General features: G+C 43.6%; 1 protein-coding gene across 2 annotated transcripts in view; it reads right to left on the minus strand.

The window, feature by feature from the left end:
• Positions 1–1,484: 1,484 nt before the first annotated feature.
• Positions 1,485–18,677, minus strand: part of LOC115096994 (arf-GAP with SH3 domain, ANK repeat and PH domain-containing protein 1-like) — a 248,059-nt gene continuing 230,866 nt past the window's right edge. For both annotated transcript variants that reach the window (XM_029612363.1, XM_029612364.1), the window contains 3 exons: positions 16,112–16,290; positions 10,561–10,683; positions 1,485–2,587 (listed from right to left, as the gene is read on the minus strand). In XM_029612363.1, coding sequence (XP_029468223.1) covers positions 16,172–16,290 — 119 coding nt within the window. In that variant the 3' untranslated portion in view covers positions 1,485–2,587; positions 10,561–10,683; positions 16,112–16,171. The remainder of the gene's footprint in view (positions 2,588–10,560; positions 10,684–16,111; positions 16,291–18,677) is intronic.

Here is an 18,677-nt window from a genome sequence, read left to right on the forward strand (position 1 = left end):
CACACATATTGATTAAGGTGATGTGTGTGGATGTTCTATTGTCCGCACCTTACACTTCCCTGGATTCTATTCTCCATTCTCTTTGTGATAAGCTTGTTTGAAGAGCCATGTTTTTAAACTTTTTCTAAAGGTTTTGATGTCTCTTTGTAATCTGATCTCTAAAGGCATTGTGCTCCATGCCTTTAGAGATCAGATTGTTATATATTAATTTATGTATGGTGCATAGTGTTTTGTACTGTATTCTTTGCTCAATGGGTAACCAGTGTAGTTCAGCTAGGGTTTTGGTGATGTGGTCTCTTTTAGTTTTACCAGTCAGAATTCTTGCAGCAGTGTTTTGTAGTATTTGGAGTGGTTTTAGTGTGGTGTATGGTAAACCTAGTAGTAGGGCGTTACAATAATCAGTGCTTGCAAAAATTAAAGCTTGTAACACTGATCGAAAGTTGTTAGTTGTTAGTAGTAGTTTTAGTCTTCTGAGAATCATGAGTTTGGCGTATCCTTCCTTTACTTTTAAAGATATATGTTGTTTCATGCTTAGTTCTGATATTATGTCTTTGATCTGTACTTGGAAGTATCTGTTATTTTGATATGATCTGAACCATTTGATTGTTTTGTTGCTTAATCCTATTTCTTCTAATCTATTTAATAGTATGTCATGATTTACTGTATCAAAGGCCGCTGACAGGTCAGAATGCCTCCGAAAGCTGCCAGCAGTGGGAAAACACAGAAACAAGAAAATTCAGTGCTGCTACCAGTCAGAAACGACCCGCTCTCCTGTTAAAGTTTTTTTTTTCAGTCTCCGCAACTGTTAGGCTGCCCTGAGGAAGAAACGGCATCTCAGGGCAGCAGGGGGTCATGGGGAAGAAGTTGGACCACCAACATTCACCCCTAAGGCAGCTGAAATACTGGCTGTAAAGAAATAATTTACAACTTACCCCAAACAACAGAATCAGATAAGAAGGAATGTACAAGATAGATCTGTCACTGTAAACAAAGTTCTTCCTGCAAGTTTCCAGAGAAGCTGAACACTGAGGCTTTTTTAAACTTTATAACTATGATCCATCCAAGGAAAGAATTAGAGAAAAACTAAGAATAAAGAAATTCTGTAAACTATCCTCTCAATGAACTGGGGAAGCGAAGGTGCAACTGCCATCTGCTAGAGACAGAGAAATACTGAAGGTTTACAGAGGGCGCACCAGTTTACAGAGGGCCCTCTCAGTTTTTGCTCTGACTCCATCTGCTGGAAGAGGGGAACAACCCACGGTCTGGACTGATCCTGGTACGTACAGGGAAAAAAAAAAGTTTAATAAACCTTTGATGTTAAACATTGTTACTTTTTTTTCGCTCTTGTCTAGAAAAAATGATCAAACTTAATTTCCAGGAATCCTTTAAACTGGCAAGGATTGTCCCTGAGAAGGTGCGTGAGAATTTCAGCAGAAAGTAACCTTTCACTACAAGACAGAAAGAAAATCAAGAAAAGATAAAAATCACAGTAGAATAATAAGTGTAGTGGTGATACTACACCAGCATTTTATTTATATAGCGATAATAAAATAGAGAACAATATGCATTTTCCATACATATAGCTGACAAGTACTGTCTGCTCAAACAGTAAAAAATAACTCCAGCTCCCCTGCCCTCCCATAAACTCAAATGCAATGAGTCTGACTGAGCATACCAGTGTACACTCTGCCCTGGCACAGCGTGCTGCCCTCCACCCCCCAGTAACAGCAAACTCAGCCCTAGGATTAAAAGCATACTCTGCCCTGGCACAGCACACTGTACTACATCTTGGCGGCAACAGCACAGCATAAAGCACTCAGGCCTGACAGCCTACTCCCTGCTGAAGATAACAGCACATTCTACCCTGACACAACACAGTGTACGCCACCTAAGGTAACAGCATACTCTGCTCTGATACAGGATAGTTTACTCTCCCATGAGGGGTATCAATGAACACTGGCCTATGCTAACACCATACTCTGCCTGGCACAGCTTGCAGCACGACGCTCTAGGGTAACAGCATACACTACCCTGGGACTCACTGCTGTAAAACATGACTACTACCCATCAGCATAGTGCACCACTCTGTCACTTTGTTCTGGGCATTGTGGCCTGGCATAGCATGTGCTAGCATAATTCTTAAAATGGATAGCAATGGCCGCCCCATGTCCCAGTAAGAGGCAATCATTCCTGTAAAAGGCAAGGTCAGCCAGGGGGCTCCAGAACTTAACAAACCGCCTGCATGCTACTGAATGCATGGAACAGTGATTGCATAAAATGTCAATTGCAAGAAAAGCTGAGTGTATATAGGCATAAGTCTCTGCTCCTGAAGTGATGCGCCAGGAGCCTGCTGGAGCCCTCATCTTCAGCGAGCCTTCAGCCAGGAGTACTGAGGAGTGCTGAAACCTCTTCCCATGAATGTATAATCAGCACGAGGAAACCGGAAACCATATTTCAAACATCTTATTTGAAGTAAATTATAAGAAGCCTCTGTCCTTAGCAAATCCTATTCCTATTCGCTCAGCAAATGGACAAAGGATGCTGGGAAAACCCCCTTTCGTTGTGGGATGCTTTCAATGTAGCCGTTCTGCAGGGAAAGGAGAGGTATATTGTTAAATGACTGCATTCAGGTTTTCCATTGCACAACATTTATGTGACAGATCCTTCCTTTAAGAGAAAATGAAAATGCTTCCTATTTCATACAGTTCTTTTCTTCAGAAAATGTAAGAACATATAAAAAAAAATCAAATCATTGTTGTTCATTGTCTTAACACAAAACATTTTTAGCTTCAAAAGATATCAATAGGTAGGTAGAGGGATATAAAAAGAACCAAACTGATGCTGATTTTCCCTCATACACACACTGCCCCATCACATACCAGGTGCAGCACAGGCAGCAGCAAAACAAGCTCTCTCTCCTCTTCACACACACACACACACACACACACACACCAGGTGCAGCACAGGCAGCAGCAGAACAAGCTTTCTCTCCTCCCTCCCCTTCACACACACACACACACACACACACACGAGGTGCAGCACAGGCAGCAGCAGAACAAGCTTTCTCTCCTCCCCCCCCTTCACACGCACACACACACACACACACAGAGGAGGTGCAGCACAGGCAGCAGCAGAACAAGCTTTCTCTTCTCCCTCCCCTTCACACACACACACACACACACACACACACACACACACACACACAGAGGAGGTGCAGCACAGGCAGCAGCAGAACAAGCTTTCTCTCCTCCCTCCCCCAAAACACATGGAGACCAGGTGCAGCAAAGGCATTGGCAGTACAAGCTTCCCTCCCCTTCACATACACACAGATCAGGGGAAGCACAGGCAGCAGCAGTACAAGATCTTTCCCACTCCTCCAAATCTCACACAGAACAGGTGCAGCACAGGCTGCAACAATACAAGCTTTCTCCCGCTTCAACACCAGGAACAGACCAGGTGCAGCACAGGCAGCAGCAGTACAAGCTTTCTCCCCACATAATTGACACACAGACCAGTTGCAGCACAGACAGCAACAGTAATTAAGATGCAGAAGGTAGTACAGCAGCGAGAGGAGGCTTTCCAGCCTTTTGCATTGAGTGCCACATGTATGACTATCTTCCAGCTGGCGAGAGGTTGTATGTGTGCACCAACTGCAAAGAGCTCTTAGCCCTCAGAGAATGAGTCTGATCTCTGGAGCTAGAGTGAAAGACCTGCAAGAGCTAAGGGAGACAGAGAGGTATATAAAGGAGACCTTCAGGGACACAGTAGAGAAGTCCCACCTCCAATCTGGCTGCCCCTGTGTTGCCCTGGAGGAAAATGTTCTCCTGGAAGAAAAGCATCACCTTGATGAGGCAGAAAGCAATCCTGTAGCTAGGACCTGCCCTCAAGGTGATGAAGCATCCTCTTACACTGAAGATATGTTTCCAGGGGCATGTGCCCAGGAGGGAAGAGTTAGGACAGCTGTTATAGCTGGTGATTTGATTATTAGGAAAGTTGATAACTGGGTGGCTGGTGGATGTGAGGATTGCTTGGTAATTTGCCTGCTTGGGGCGAAGGTGGTGGATCTCATGCATCACATAGATAGGATTTTAGACAGTGCTGGGGAGGAGCCAGCAGTCTTGGTACATGTGTATACCAATGACATAGGAAAGTGTAGAAAGGAGGTAACTAGAAGCCAAATTTAGGATTTTAATTAGAAAATTGAAATCCAGAACTTCCAGGGTAGCATTCTCAGAATGTTCCACATGCAAGACCCCAGAGGCAGGTAGAGCTCCAGAGTCTCAATGCAGGAATGAGACAATAGTGCAGGATAGAGGGTTTTAGTTTGTTAGGAACTCGGCATCATTTTGGGAAAGGGGTGGGGCCTTTTCCAAAAGATGGGCTCCACTTTAACCAGAGTGGAACCAGGCTGCTGGCACTAACCTTTAAAAGGTGCAGCTTTTAAACTAGATGATGGGGAAAGCCAACAATCTTCACCTCAGGCAAGCAAATTACCAAGCAATCCTCACATCCGCCAGCCACCCAGCTATCAACACATGGTTGGAATGATGTATCTTTGAAGGATACTAAGAGAACAGGAAAATTAGGGCATCCCAGTAGACAGGTTGCAATAATAACAAAGTGGTCCAAGTATCTTTTTAATTAAAGAGCAAAAAGATTCTGAATTACCTATGTCAACTGATGAGCAGGTTGTTAATACATACAAAAAACATACTTTGAAATGTCTGTTTGCCAGTGCCAGAAGTCTAAAAAATAAGATGGAAGAGTTAGAGTGTGTAGCACTGGATGAAGAATAAGATATAATTGGCATCTCAAAAACCTGGTGGAAGGAGAATAACCAATGGGATACTGTGATACCAGAGTACAAATTATATCAAAATGATAGGATGGATCAAATTGGTGGAGGGGTGGCATTATATGTTAAAGAGAGCATTGAGACAAACAGGATAAATGTTCTGCAGGAAAGAAAATGTAATGTTGAATCTTTATGAGTAGAAATTACAAGTGAAAAGGGGAATAATGTAGCAGTGGGGGTGTACTACCATCCACCTGGCCAAAATGAACTAACAGACAATGAAATTGTTGTGATTCTGCCGGTTATGCAGCCTCCCAACCACTAGAGGCCCTCAGGAAGCTGCTCCTACACTCTCTCCACTCATAATCACTATGATCCCATGACTCAGCAGGGTCCAGACTATTTAACTTTGCCTCTGGTTAATGTCAGGACTTTGTCATCAAGTCTGCTTGGCTCCCTGCTTGGCCCCACATCTCTGAATGCTTTGTGGCTTTCCTAGGCCTTCTACTTTAGTTTTGTCTGTGGCTTTCCTAAGCCTTCTGTTCCAAGTTTGCTCTGTGGCTTTCCTAAGCCCCCTGCTCTAGCTTACTCAGTGGCCTCCCTAGGTCTTTTGCTTTGCCTTCTCAGTGGCCTCTTTAGGCCTCTGTTTTGCCTGTCTTAGTGGCCTCCCTAGGCTTTCTGGTTTTGTCTTGCTCGGGTGGCCTCCCTAGGCCTTTTATATTATCTGTCTGGTCTAGTCTTTGTCTTGTCTGTCCTGCTCCAGTGGTCCCAGCCTACTTCAGTGCTCCAGATCTCAGGCCTGTTCCTGCCTGTTCCAGTGTCCAGCCTGCTTCAGCCTTACTCGCCAGTCCAGCACCAGCCTCAGTCCAAGTTTCTGTCTAAATCCTGCTGCCATCAGAACCCAAGGGCTCAACCTGCAGGGTTGGCGGCTGATATAGGCCAAAGATTCCCTAGCTTAGTTCTGTCTTTGCCCTGGACTGTTCCCATAGGGGTTCCCCAGCCTATTTGGGTCCTCAACCACAACAGAAATGCTAAACAATATTAGGGTAACTAACAAAATCAGCAGCACAGTAATAATGGGTGATTTCAATTATTACATTCTAGAGAAGTAAAGTTCTTAGATGAAATAAATAACTGCTTCATGGTACAAGAACCAACAAGAGGGGAAACTATTTTTAGACCTAGTCCTTAGTGGAACACAGGATTTGGTGCAAGAAGTAACAGTGTTGGAATACTTGGCAATAGTGATCACAACATTATCAAATTTAACTTAATTGGAGGGAGGACACTATAGAAATCTACTGTGTTAGCATTTAACTTTAAAAAATGATAAAAAGAGGCAAATTTTAAGGAAAAACTGAAAGGAGCAACAGCAAAGGTTGGAAAGTAACTTTCAAACTGGTCATATATGTTGGACTGCGCCCAAGGACGTGGCCATTTTATAACATACACAGGCAAAAGTACATGCGCACCAAATTTTAGGTAGGCGTGCATGTGCACGCAAACCCCGCGTCTACTGAGAACATCAGGGGATTTTAAAAAGGGCGTGCGCTGCTATTCCCAGTTTTACTAGTTAGTCCCCAGTTTGCCCAGTTAAGAGATATAGGACCTCCAAACCCTCCTAGTTTAATAGATTCACTCTCCCCAGTTAGCCCCAACCCTTAAAACCCTGCAGATCTGATTAGTTTCCTTTAATCTTTAACTTATATGTCATCCATAGAAGAAAAGTTGCATGGCAAGGGACCTCAGAGTGCACCAGGTTGTGTAAGTATATATGCGCACGTCTCAGGTTCACGCCCAGAAACAACCATGATCTGCCCAGACTATGCTCACATCTTGTCCCTTTTTGAAAACCTTTTAGATGTGCGCGCTCCGGGAGATATGTGTGTATCTCAGGGGCTTTTAAAATCTGCTCAGCACACGCAAGCCCAACATTTTTGCACATACCCTAATTAATGTATGTGCCAGGCTTTTAAAATTCACCTCTAAGAGTTTAGATCAGGCATGGCCGTTGTTTAAAAGTATCATCTTGGAAGCCCAGACCAGATGTATTCCACACATTAGAAAAGGTAGAAGGAAATCTAGACGACTACCAATATGGTTAAAAGGTGAGGTGAGAATGGCTATAATAGCTAAAGAACATCTTTCAAGAAATGGATAAGGGATCCAAATGAAGAAAACAGGAAACAGCATAAGCACTGGCAAGTTAGATGCAAAGCACTGATCAGGAAAGCAAAGAGATAATTTGAAAAGAAGCTTGCTGCGGAAGCAAAAACTCATAATAAAAACCTTTTCAGGTACATTTGAGGTAAAAAGCCTGCGAGGGAGTCAGTTGGACCATTAGATGATCAAGGGGTAAAAGGGGCACTTAGGGATAACAAAGCCATAGCAGAGAGACTAAATGAATTCTTTGCTTCGGTCTTCACTGAGGAACATGTAAAAGAGATATCCATGCTAGAAATGATAGTCAAAGGTGATGATTCAGAGGAAATAAAACAAATCTCAATGAATCTGGAAGATGTATTAGGATAAATTGACAAACTAGAGTAGCAAATCACCTAGAGTAGATGGTAGACATCCCAGAGAGCTGAAACAAATGAGAAATGAAATTGCGGACCTGCTATTGGAAATTTGTAAACTATCATTAACATCATCTATGGTACCTGAAGACTGGAGGGTTGCCAAAGTAATGCCAATTTTTAAAAAGGGATCATGGGGTGATACAACAAACTACAGACCAGTGAGTCTGAAGTCCATGCCAGGCAAAATGGTAGAAACTATCACAAAGAAACAAAACTGCTGAACCTATAGATAATACAAATACTGAGGGTAATGAATCAAATATCGGTTCCCCAATATACACAATCACCCCATAAATAAAGAGAACCTTAACTGTTATCACATATATAATTTTAAAACAACACACATTTATTAAGAATAATACATCCTAATACAACCCCACTAAATACATATAATATTGATCAACCACACATTAAAAAACATCACATAATGAATAACATATAAGCAGTGAACAATATAGATGTAATCATCAGTTATTTAAAACATCATGTATCTAACACAATATATTTCAAATATCTATATATCCATTGTTACAATATATTTCATTAAAACTAATATAGAAACATCTTATTCTCAATAAAGTAAGCACAATATACTTCAAATATGTCTCATATCAGTCATCACATATATTTCGCTAAAGTGCTTTTCAGTGCAGATTCCCGTAGTTTTCAACTCCACGGCTTTCCTCCATTAATCACTGCCACAATGTGATTCAATTAAGTACTGCTCAGTACTACTCCCCTATTAAACTATGCCTATAGATAGGCATAGTTTAATAGGACAAAGCCAACATGGATTTAGCCAAGGGAAGTGTTGCATCAACAATCTGCTAAATTTTTTTGAAGGTGTAAATAAACATGTGGATATAGGTAAGTCAGGTGATACAGAATATCTGGATTTCCAGAAAGCATTTGATAGAGTCACTCATGATAGCTTCTTAGGAAATTAAAATGTCATGGGATAGGGGGCAGTGTTAAAAGATAGAAAACAGAGAGTAGGGCTAAATGGTAAATTGTCCCAAGGGAGAAAGGTGAATAATGGAGTGCCCTAGGGATCTGTTCTGGGACAACTGCTTTTTAATATATTTATAAATGTCCTGGAAATGGGAACAACAAATGAAGTGATCAAATTTGGTGATTATTACAAAATTATTCAAAGTTGTTAAATCACAGGAGGATTGTGAGAAATTGCAAGGGGACCTTGCAAAACAGAGACTGGGCATGCAAATGGCAAATGAAATTTAATGTGGACAAGTGCAAAGTAATGCACTTAGGGAAATATAATCCAAATTAAAGCTACACAATGCAAGGTTCCACATTAGGAGTCAACATTCAGGAAAAGGATCTAGGCGTCGTCATTGATAATAAGTTGAAATCTTTTGCTCAGTGAGCAGCAGCAGCCAAGAAAGCAAATAGAATGCTAAGGATTATTATTTATTTAATTATTTAAAAGTTCTTGTATACAGCCTATGCAATTGTAGTGGATCTAAGCAGTTTACAAAAAGTACATATACAAAAATATAAACATAAATTACATTACGACATAAAATGGACAAAGTAAATTCAAGTTGGAATAAATTAAGATAAAAAGGTTGAGGTTAAGGGAAGGAAGAGTTATAGCTAAGAACCTTCAGGTTTGCCATATGCCTCTGTATCATTCCATGGTGCGACCTCGTCTTGAGTATTGTGTTCAGATTTGGTCACCACATCTCAAAAAAGATATAGCAGAATTAGAAAAGACAAAGAGAAGGGCGACCAAAATTATAAAGGGAATGGAACAATTCCCCTATGAGGAAAAGCTAAAGAGGTTAGGACTCTTCAGCTTGGAGAAGAGACGGCTGAGGGGAGATATGATAGAGGTCTATAAAATAATGAGTGAAATGGAACGAGTAAACGTAATCAGTTGTTTACTCTTTCGAAAAGTACAAATACTAAGAGATACACAATGACTTTACTAGGTAATATATTTACAATTAATAACAGAAAATATGTTTTTACTCAACACATAATTAAGCTCTGGAATTCTCTGCCAGAGGATGTGGTGAAAACTATTATGTAGCTGCATTTAAAAATGGTTTGGACAATTTCCCGAAGGAAAAGTCCATAAAACATTATTAAGGTGGAGTTGCAGAAATCCACTGCTTATTCTTGGGATAAGCAGCTTGGAATCCATCTACCCCTTGGGATCCTGCCAGGTACTTGTGACCTGGATTGGCCACTGTTGGAAACAGGATATTGGGATTGATGGACCCTTGGTCCTATCCAGTATGGGAAGTCTTCGGTTCTTATAAGTTTTCTCCTGCACAAACACACACAGAGACCAGGTACAGCACAGGGAGCAGCAATACAAGCTTTCTTCACCCTCCAAACCCACACACACACACACACACACACACAAGGTGTGGCACAGGGAAGAACAATATAAGCTCCCCCCCCTCCCCCCACACACACAATCCAGGTACAGCACAAGTAGCAGCAATACAAGCTTTTCCCCCTTCCTTCCTCTACCCCACGTACTGACCAAGAGCACATGGGCAGCAGTGGTACACACTTTCTCCACCCTAACCCCCACATAGAGACCAGGTGCAGCACAGGCCGCAGCAGTGCAAGCTCTCTTTATCCTCTGCTCCCCTAGACAGACCAGGTGCAACTTTCCTCAGGTCCACAAGCATCCAAATGTGTACCTACTACACAGAAGAGGCAGCAGCGGTGCAAGCTTGCAATCAAACATACACCCACAGCTAGTGCACAAGCTGCTAGTGCTGGATTCCCTGCCCTGGCATAACGCTTTGCTCCGAATTTATAATCCTGGTAGAGTACTGCGCTCTGCGCAGAGGCCTTTTGGATGTTCCATCAGTGCGGCAGGCCAGACTAGAAGAAACAACGGAGAGGACATTCTCGGTCACAGTCCCAACAAAATGGAACACTCTGGCACTTTCTTCTTTAAACTGGCCTTCTGTTAAGTTTTCTTTATCACCAGCAACAGCTTATTGCTATTGTCCTAACTCAGAAATTATTATTCTTCTGTTCGGATCTACGTATATGTCTTATTTGTCTAAATTTTATGAAAATTGATTTGCACGCCACCTAGAGCCTTGGTACAGGCAGCATGCAAACAAACAAATTAATAATACAGCCAAATAGCCCTAGCACAGAATAGGAACAGGCACAGCATGGAATACTTACCCACCAATTTTGATCTTCCTCTTCTGTTACTACAATTATTTCACCCACATAAAAAGTGAGCTCATCGTCCCGATCAGCTGTGCAGTCATACAGTGCTTTTACCCGTCGAAGCTTTGGTTTACTCTGCAACAGGAAGGAACCATCAGGCTGCGCAGTGCAAAATAACTCACTTAGGCCCTAATGTAGTAAGACAAGAGTAAAAATGTGCGCCAAGCTTCAGCACACATTTTCTTTACTCATGTGCTAAAAAGTGTTACCTCCCAATGCAGTAAGCTAATGGTATGCTAGGTAGCAACAATTTAAAAAAAAAGGTGCACAAACACGAAAATGTGCACAGAAACACAAGCTTAGTGCACATAAAGCATGGTTTATGTTCACAATCATGTTTTATGTGCAGAAATCCTTAGGACGGGACTCCCACACCATGAAATCCATAAACTAACAATAGCCCCAGAAACTTTACTCCACCTCTGACCAGGGGTTAAATTTACAACACGAAGAAACATGAGTTAAGCCTACGCACCTCATGCGAGTGACTTGCATGGACGAGCACTAATTTGTGTGCACAGTTTTACCCAGAGTTTGTGTGCACATTTTTGGTGCAGTAAACTCCTTCGTAAGTACAAAGTCGTAAATACAAAAACATGCACACAAATCCCAGTAAAAACTGTGCACACAGCAAGGGGCCTTAGTTTTTTTGATAAAAAGAATGCTTGAAGAAAAGAGAGTGGGCAAATGTTCACAGCAGGAGCTGGCAGGCTTTGTCTGAGTGCTTGAAATTAGGGTCATTTATGGCTGTGAGGCCTGCAGGACAGAAGCTTGCGATGGGATGAAGATAAATGTAAAGGGAGTCTTAGCAAGAGTAACTCGAATAACTGCAAGCTCCTCATGTGAGATCTCAGGCTTTTATCTGTCCTTGAATCTTAAGCCTTCTTTTCCCCACTACAAACATCCCAATATTGATGTGAAACTATTTTAGAAAGAAATCTGTGCCATTCATTGCAATCGTCAGAACATGCTGGTAACATGCATACAGGCCTATCCTGTAAAGTGCGGCCGCGTTTACCCTGCTCCTAAGCCGCTTTTACTCACGTTCCGGCCGCGTTAGCCCTTCCTGCGATCCCCGAATCCCCTTTAAACACTCCTACCGACCCTCCTACCACCCGCGTCCTAAATTCCCCGGGCAAACCCCTTCCGCCCGCGGCATGTATATTGCATGCAACGAGCGAATTAGCTCGATATTGCATGCAAACGAGCGAATTAGCTATTCCCTAGCATCCGTAACCCGCCGCCCCGACTATCGCTAGTTTTCCCTGCCGTTTTGTCGCGCGTTTAACCTGCAACTTACCGCCTACCCCTGACCCCTGCGGTAGAGGCCGGGGTAAGGGTAGATGGCAAGCTTCCCCCAGCCCCCGCTCACCTGCCCCGGCCGCGATCGTGGGTGCCGGTCTCCGTGGCAGCCCCAGTCCTCTCCCCTGCTCCCGAAGCCAAAAAAAAAAAAGCGAAAAAAACGTTGCAGCCCCCCTCCGATGTACGGAGGGGGGCTGCAACGTTTTTTTCGCTTTTTTTTTGGCTTCGGGAGGAGGGGCGAGGACTGGGGCTGCCACGGAGACCGCTTTCCCCCGTGCAAGTAAGTTGCTTCGCCGCTTCAGTTCTTCAGTTCTTCAGTATCATCGGGTCACACTAGAGAGATAACGTTCCTGGATGGAATAAATGATAGCTTTATGGAGCAATTGGTTCAGGAACCGACGAGAGAGGGAGCAATTTTAGATCTAATTCTCAGTGGAGCACAGGACTTGGTGAGAGAGGTAACGGTGGTGGGGCCGCTTGGCAATAGTGATCATAATATGATCAAATTTGATTTAATGACTGGAAGAGGAACAGTGTGCAAATCCATAGCTCTCGTGCTAAACTTTCAAAAGGGAAACTTGATAAAATGAGAAAAATTGTTAGAAAAAAACTGAAAGGAGCAGCTACAAAAGTAAAAAATGTCCAAGAGGCATGGTCATTGTTAAAAAATACCATCCTAGAAGCACAGTCCAGATGTATTTCCACACATTAAGAAAGGTGGAAAAAAGGCAAAACGATTACCGGCATAGTTAAAAAGGGGAGGTGAAGAAGCTATTCTAGCCAAAAGATCTTCATTCAAAAATTGGAAGAAGGATCCAACAGAAGAAAATAGGATAAAGCATAAACATGGCAAGTTAAATGTAAAACATTGATAAGACAGGCTAAGAGACAATTTGAAAAGAAGTTGGCAGTAGAGGCAAAAACTCACAGTAAAACCTTTTTTAAATATATCAGAAGCAGAAAAGCCTGTGAGGGAGTCAGTTGGACCGTTAGATGATCGAGGGGTTAAAGGGGCACTTAGAGAAGATAAAGGCCATCGCGGAAGATTAAATGATTTCTTTGCTTCGGTGTTTACTGAAGAGGATGTTGGGGAGGTACCCGTAATGGAGAAGGTTTTCATGGGTAAAGATTCAGATTGGACTGAATCAAATCACGGTGAAACCTAGAAGATGTGGTAGGCCTGATTGACAAACTGAAGAGTAGTAAATCACCTGGACCGATGGTATACACCCCAGAGTGCTGAAGGAACTAAAAAATGAAATTTCAGACCTATTAGTAAAAATTTGTAACTTATCACTAAAAATCATCCATTGTACCTGAAGACTGGAGGATAGCAAATGTAACCCCAATATTTAAAAAGGGCTCCAGGGGTGATCCGGGAAACTACAGACCGGTTAGCCTCACTTCAGTGCCAGGAAAAATAGTGGAAAGTGTTCTAAACATCAAAATCATAGAACATATAGAAAGACATGGTTTAATGGAACAAAGTCAGCATGGCTTTACCCAAAGCAAGTCTTGCCTCACAAATCTGCTTCACTTTTTTGAAGGAGTTAATAAACATGTGGATAAAGGTGAACCGGTAGATATAGTATACTTGGATTTTCAGAACGCGTTTGACAAAGTTCCTCATGAGAGCCTTCTAGGAAAAGTAAAAAGTCATGGGATAGGTGGCGATGTCCTTTCGTGGATTGCAAACTGGCTAAAAGACAGGAAACAGAGAGTAGGATTAAATGGACAATTTTCTCAGTGGAAGGGAGTGGACAGTGGAGTGCCTCAGGGATCTGTATTGGGACCCTTACTTTTCAATATATTTATAAATGATCTGGAAAGAAATACGACGAGTGAGATAATCAAATTTGCAGATGACACAAAATTGTTCAGAGTAGTTAAAGCACAAGCAGATTGTGATAAATTGCAGGAAGACCTTGTGAGGCTGGAAAATTGGGCATCCAAATGGCAGATGAAATTTAATGTGGATAAGTGCAAGGTAATGCATATAGGGAAAAATAACCCATGCTATAATTACACAATGTTAGGTTCCATATTAGGTGCTACAACCCAAGAAAGAGATCTAGGTGTCATAGTGGATAACACATTGAAATCGTCGGTTCAGTGTGCTGCGGCAGTCAAAAAGCAAACAGAATGTTGGGAATTATTAGAAAGGGAATGGTGAATAAAACGGAAAATGTCATAATGCCTCTGTATCGCTCCATGGTGAGACCGCACCTTGAATACTGTGTACAATTCTGGTCGCCGCATCTCAAAAAAGATATAATTGCGATGGAGAAGGTACAGAGAAGGGCTACCAAAATGATAAGGGGAATGGAACAACTCCCTATGAGGAAAGACTAAAAGGTTAGGACTTTTCAGCTTGGAGAAGAGACGACTGAGGGGGGGATATGATAGAGGTGTTTAAAATCATGAGAGGTCTAGAATGGGTAGATGTGAATCGGTTATTTACTCTTTTCGGATAGTAGAAAGACTAGGGGGCACTCCATGAAGTTGCATGGGGCACATTTAAAACTAATCGGAGAAGTTCTTTTTTACTCAACGCACAATTAAACTCTGGAATTTGTTACCAGGGGATGTGGTCAGTGCAGTTAGTATAGCTGTGTTTAAAAAAGGATTGGATAAGTTCTTGGAGGAGAAGTCTATTACCTGCTATTAAGTTCACTTAGAGAATAGCCACTGCCATTAGCAACAGTAACATGGAATAGACTTAGTTTTTGGGTACTTGCCAGGTTCTTATGACCTGGATTGGCCACTGTTGGAAACAGGATGCTGGGCTTGATGGACCCTTGGTCTGACCCAGTATGGCATTTTCTTATGTTCTTATGTTCCCTCCTCCCGGAGCTGCTTTTCAGCCTTGCTCCGGGAGGAGGGGAGAATAGACACTGACAGCGGCGAAGCGAAAAAAAACCAAAAGCAATTTTGGTTTTTTTTTCAAAAAGCTAAAAGTAAGTTGCTTCGCCGCTGTCAGTGTCCCCCCTCCTCCCGGAGCAAGGCTGCTTTTCGCGCCCTGCTCCGGGAGGAGGGGAGAAGAGATGACAGCGGCGAAGCGAAAAAACCAAAAGGGGACCCCCGACTACTTTTGCAGCCGTCCGGCATCGTGCTCCCCCGCCTCGTCCGGCATCGTTGCTCCCCTGCCTCGTCCGGGAAGATGGCTGCCAGCACGGGGGAAAGCGGCCCCTGTGCATTCAATTGGCTGCTCAAGATGTGACGCCATGACGTTTGGCGTCACGGCAGCCAATTGAATGCACAGGGGCCGCTTTCCCCGTGCTGGCAGCCATCTTCCCGGACGAGGCAGGGGAGCAACGATGCCGGACGAGGCGGGGGAGCAACGATGCCGGACGGCTGCAAAAGTAAGTCGGGTCGGGTCGGGTCCCTTTTGGTTTTTTGCTTCGCCGCTGTCATCTCTTCTCCCCTCCTCCCGGAGCAGGGTGCGAAAAGCAGCCTTGCTCCGGGAGGAGGGGGGACCTGACAGCGGCGAGCAACTTACTTTTAGCTTTTGAAAAAAAAACCAAATTGCTTTTGTTGTTTTTTCGCTTCGCCGCTGTCCGTGTCTATTCTCCCCTCCTCCGGAGCAAGGCTGCTTTTCGCGCCTCTGCTCCAAGAGGAAGGGAAGACACTGACAGCGGCGAAGCAAAAAAAACCAAAAGCAAGAAGTAAGTCGCTTCGCCGCTTCCCTCCTCCCGGAGCAAGGCTGCTTTTCGCGCCCTGCTCCGGGAGGATGGAAGAGTGAAGCGGCGAAGCAACTTACTTTTTGCTTTTGGTTTTTTTCGCTTCCTGGTATCCTGTCATTTCAAATGACATTTGAAATGACAGATACCAGCGTGGCGTGAAGCCTTAGGCCCGCGCACCAGGATACTGTATAGGCGCTCTATCCAGTAAAATGGGTTGCGCGGGCCTAGGCTTTTCGGGACGCGGTTTACATTTAAAATAAAATTAGTGTTCAGGATCGAGCGGTAGGTGAGCTGCACTGTGCGTGCGGCAAACCGCGGGTGCCGTAGGCACTAACGCAGCTCTTCCTACCGCTTGGTACTGGATAGACCTGATAGTCCTGAAATCATTGCTCAGTAGCAGCTTGTTCTGTTGCAAGAGCAGAAGAATTCCAGCAGTGTCACTTCTAAAGGCATGTGGCAGCACACTAATGGCAGCCCAGTGAGATAGGAATTAAACTTTCAGTTGGTTCACAACCTACCAGACTCATTCTTCCTTGGCAATGGCAGTGGAACCTTGTAAGAGCCATCGGAGATGTGATTTAGATCTTGGCTTGACGACTTGGGCGATATGGTGTTGGAGTTAGGCTGGGCAGGCATTTGGCTGGTTTGCTTAGGCAAGGGATCTCTGTGACCGTGAGACCCAGGTTCTTCTGTGCAACTAGGAAAAAGATGAGATCCTTGGATGTCTGCGCTATGCTTATGCTGTTGCAGTGTATTCCCTGTGACATAAGCAAAGTGTGCATGCTTCCCAGACTGCCCAGAAATAGGGGACAGGATTCCTAGGGTTACAGTCAGTGAAGAGGCCAAAATAATAAACTGTACACAGTTTCTTAATGCATGCGCTAAAACAAAAAGTTAACTCTCAATGCTGTAAGCTAATCGTATGCTAATTCATTGGGAGTTAAAAAAAAAAAGCGACACTAACCTGAAAATGTGCATTAAAAAATGCTTAACACGCGCATAAAACATGATTTATGTGTATAAAACCTTTTTTCAGCAAAGAAACTTGTTTATGGGACCCACATAGTTTCTGTGCATAAAAATAAACACTTTTTCTGCATATAAATTATTTTTCATGCACAGAAAATATGATTTGTCACATTAACCATGTTTTTCTGTGCATGAGTACAGTGCCTCTGCGCCACAAACTCTAGGTTCAGACTACACTGGCCCATTAACTTTACTTCACCATGACCAGGTGTTAAATTGTGAGCATGAACAAAACAATGCTTAAGCCTACACACCTCTCTTTGTATTGGGGAGGGGGACTAAATAGTTAATGCCTTCATTAGCATCAGATGTCCATGTGAGGGCACTAACAAATATGCACAGTTTTACACGCTCATTTTTTGTGCACAAAACTCCTTGCTGAATGAAGCGTAAAGCACGTGCACAACAAATGTCCTCACAACTGTGGGTAAAACTGCACTCTGCTGAGCACACCTAAGCAGATCTCCTGGGGTGAAAATTCCCTAAATCTAGCCTCCTAATCTCATGTTGAGGTCCATATTAAAAAATCCTGCTGGTCTGACCACCCCCTGACATAGCGGGATAACTTATCGGCTATATCAGGGGAGGACCAGGGGACATTCTGGCTGAATCACCTTGATTTTAGTGTTATCCAGCTAAGGTAGCCAGAAAACTTTAGGTCACCAAAGAGTAGTCCTAAAGTTAGCTGGATAAACTTATCTTGCTGTCTTTAAGACATGCTGCTGAACCTGCCTAGCTAACTTTCTTACAGACCAATTCAGAAAAACGCGCGGGAGAGCTGGCGAACGCCTGCTCTCCTGGCGTGCGCACATGCCACTCTCCTGGGCACGCGATTCAGGAGGGTGCCCTATGCAAATGAGGTCCCCTCGGTAAAAAGAGGCGCTAGGGACATTAGCGCGTCCCTAGCGCCTGTTTTTGACGGAAGCGGCGGCCTGTCAGAGAGTTTGACAGCCGACGCTCAATTTTGCCGGCGTCGGTTCTCAAACCCGCTGACAGCCACGGGTTTGGAAACCGGATGCCGGCAAAATTAAGCGTCCGGTTTTCAACCCGTGAGCCAATTTAAAAATTTTTTTTTTAATTATTTTAAACTTTTAGGACCTCCGACTTAATATCGCCATGATATTAAGTCGGAAGGTGCATAGAAAAGCAGTTTTTACTGCTTTTCTGTGCATTTCCCCGGTGCCGGCAGAAATTAACGCCTACCTTTGGGTAGGCGCTAATTTCTGAAAGTAAAATGAGCGGCTTGGCTGCACATTTTACTTTCTGTATCGCGCGGGAATAACTAATAGGGCCATCAACATACATTTGCATGTTGCGGGCGCTATTAGTTTCAGGGAGGGGGTTGGACGTGCGTTTTCGACGCGCTATTACCCCCTTACTGAATAAGGGGTAGAGCTAGCGCATTGAAAACGCGCGTCCAAACGTCCACCAGAGCGCACTGTACTGTATCAGCCCGCTAGTGGGCCAGCAGCTGAATAGAATTGGTCAGCTTCAATCTTCCTGGAAGCCCATTCTTCAAGGAGTACTGTCTTCTGTACTTAACATTTACCTGATTCCACTATGTATCGTTCTAAATTAGAAATAGGTCTCTTCAAATCTAATCATTTAGAAATCTGTCTAATCTATGCTCCCCCAGGGCTATTAGACACGGATGCCTCCCCCCTCATAGAATCCATTGCAAAATACATCAACACGGACTCCCCAGCCATAATCTTGGGGGACTTTAACTTCCATGTCGACGCGACGCCACCATCCCCCAACTGCGAAGCCATTCTGACTTCCCTCAGGGCCATGGGATTTAAGCAAATTATCAACAGCCCTACCATAAAGCTGGTCATACCTTAGATCTAATCTTCATAAACTCCGGCCCTCACACACACTACTCCTCCCTCCTGTTATCCCAGTTCCCTGGTCTGACCATTCGATGATTACTACTAGCCTCTCGGTAAAAAGAAAGACTAACCCCCCCCCCTCCCCCAAGACCACCCTCCACTTCAAGAAACTTTGCTCCATGGATGACCTCAGTTCCTATCTCTCCAACGAACTACTCAATCT

This window comes from Rhinatrema bivittatum, chromosome 8 (genome assembly GCF_901001135.1).
Source record: "Rhinatrema bivittatum chromosome 8, aRhiBiv1.1, whole genome shotgun sequence".
Classification (NCBI taxonomy): Eukaryota; Metazoa; Chordata; class Amphibia; order Gymnophiona; family Rhinatrematidae; genus Rhinatrema; species Rhinatrema bivittatum.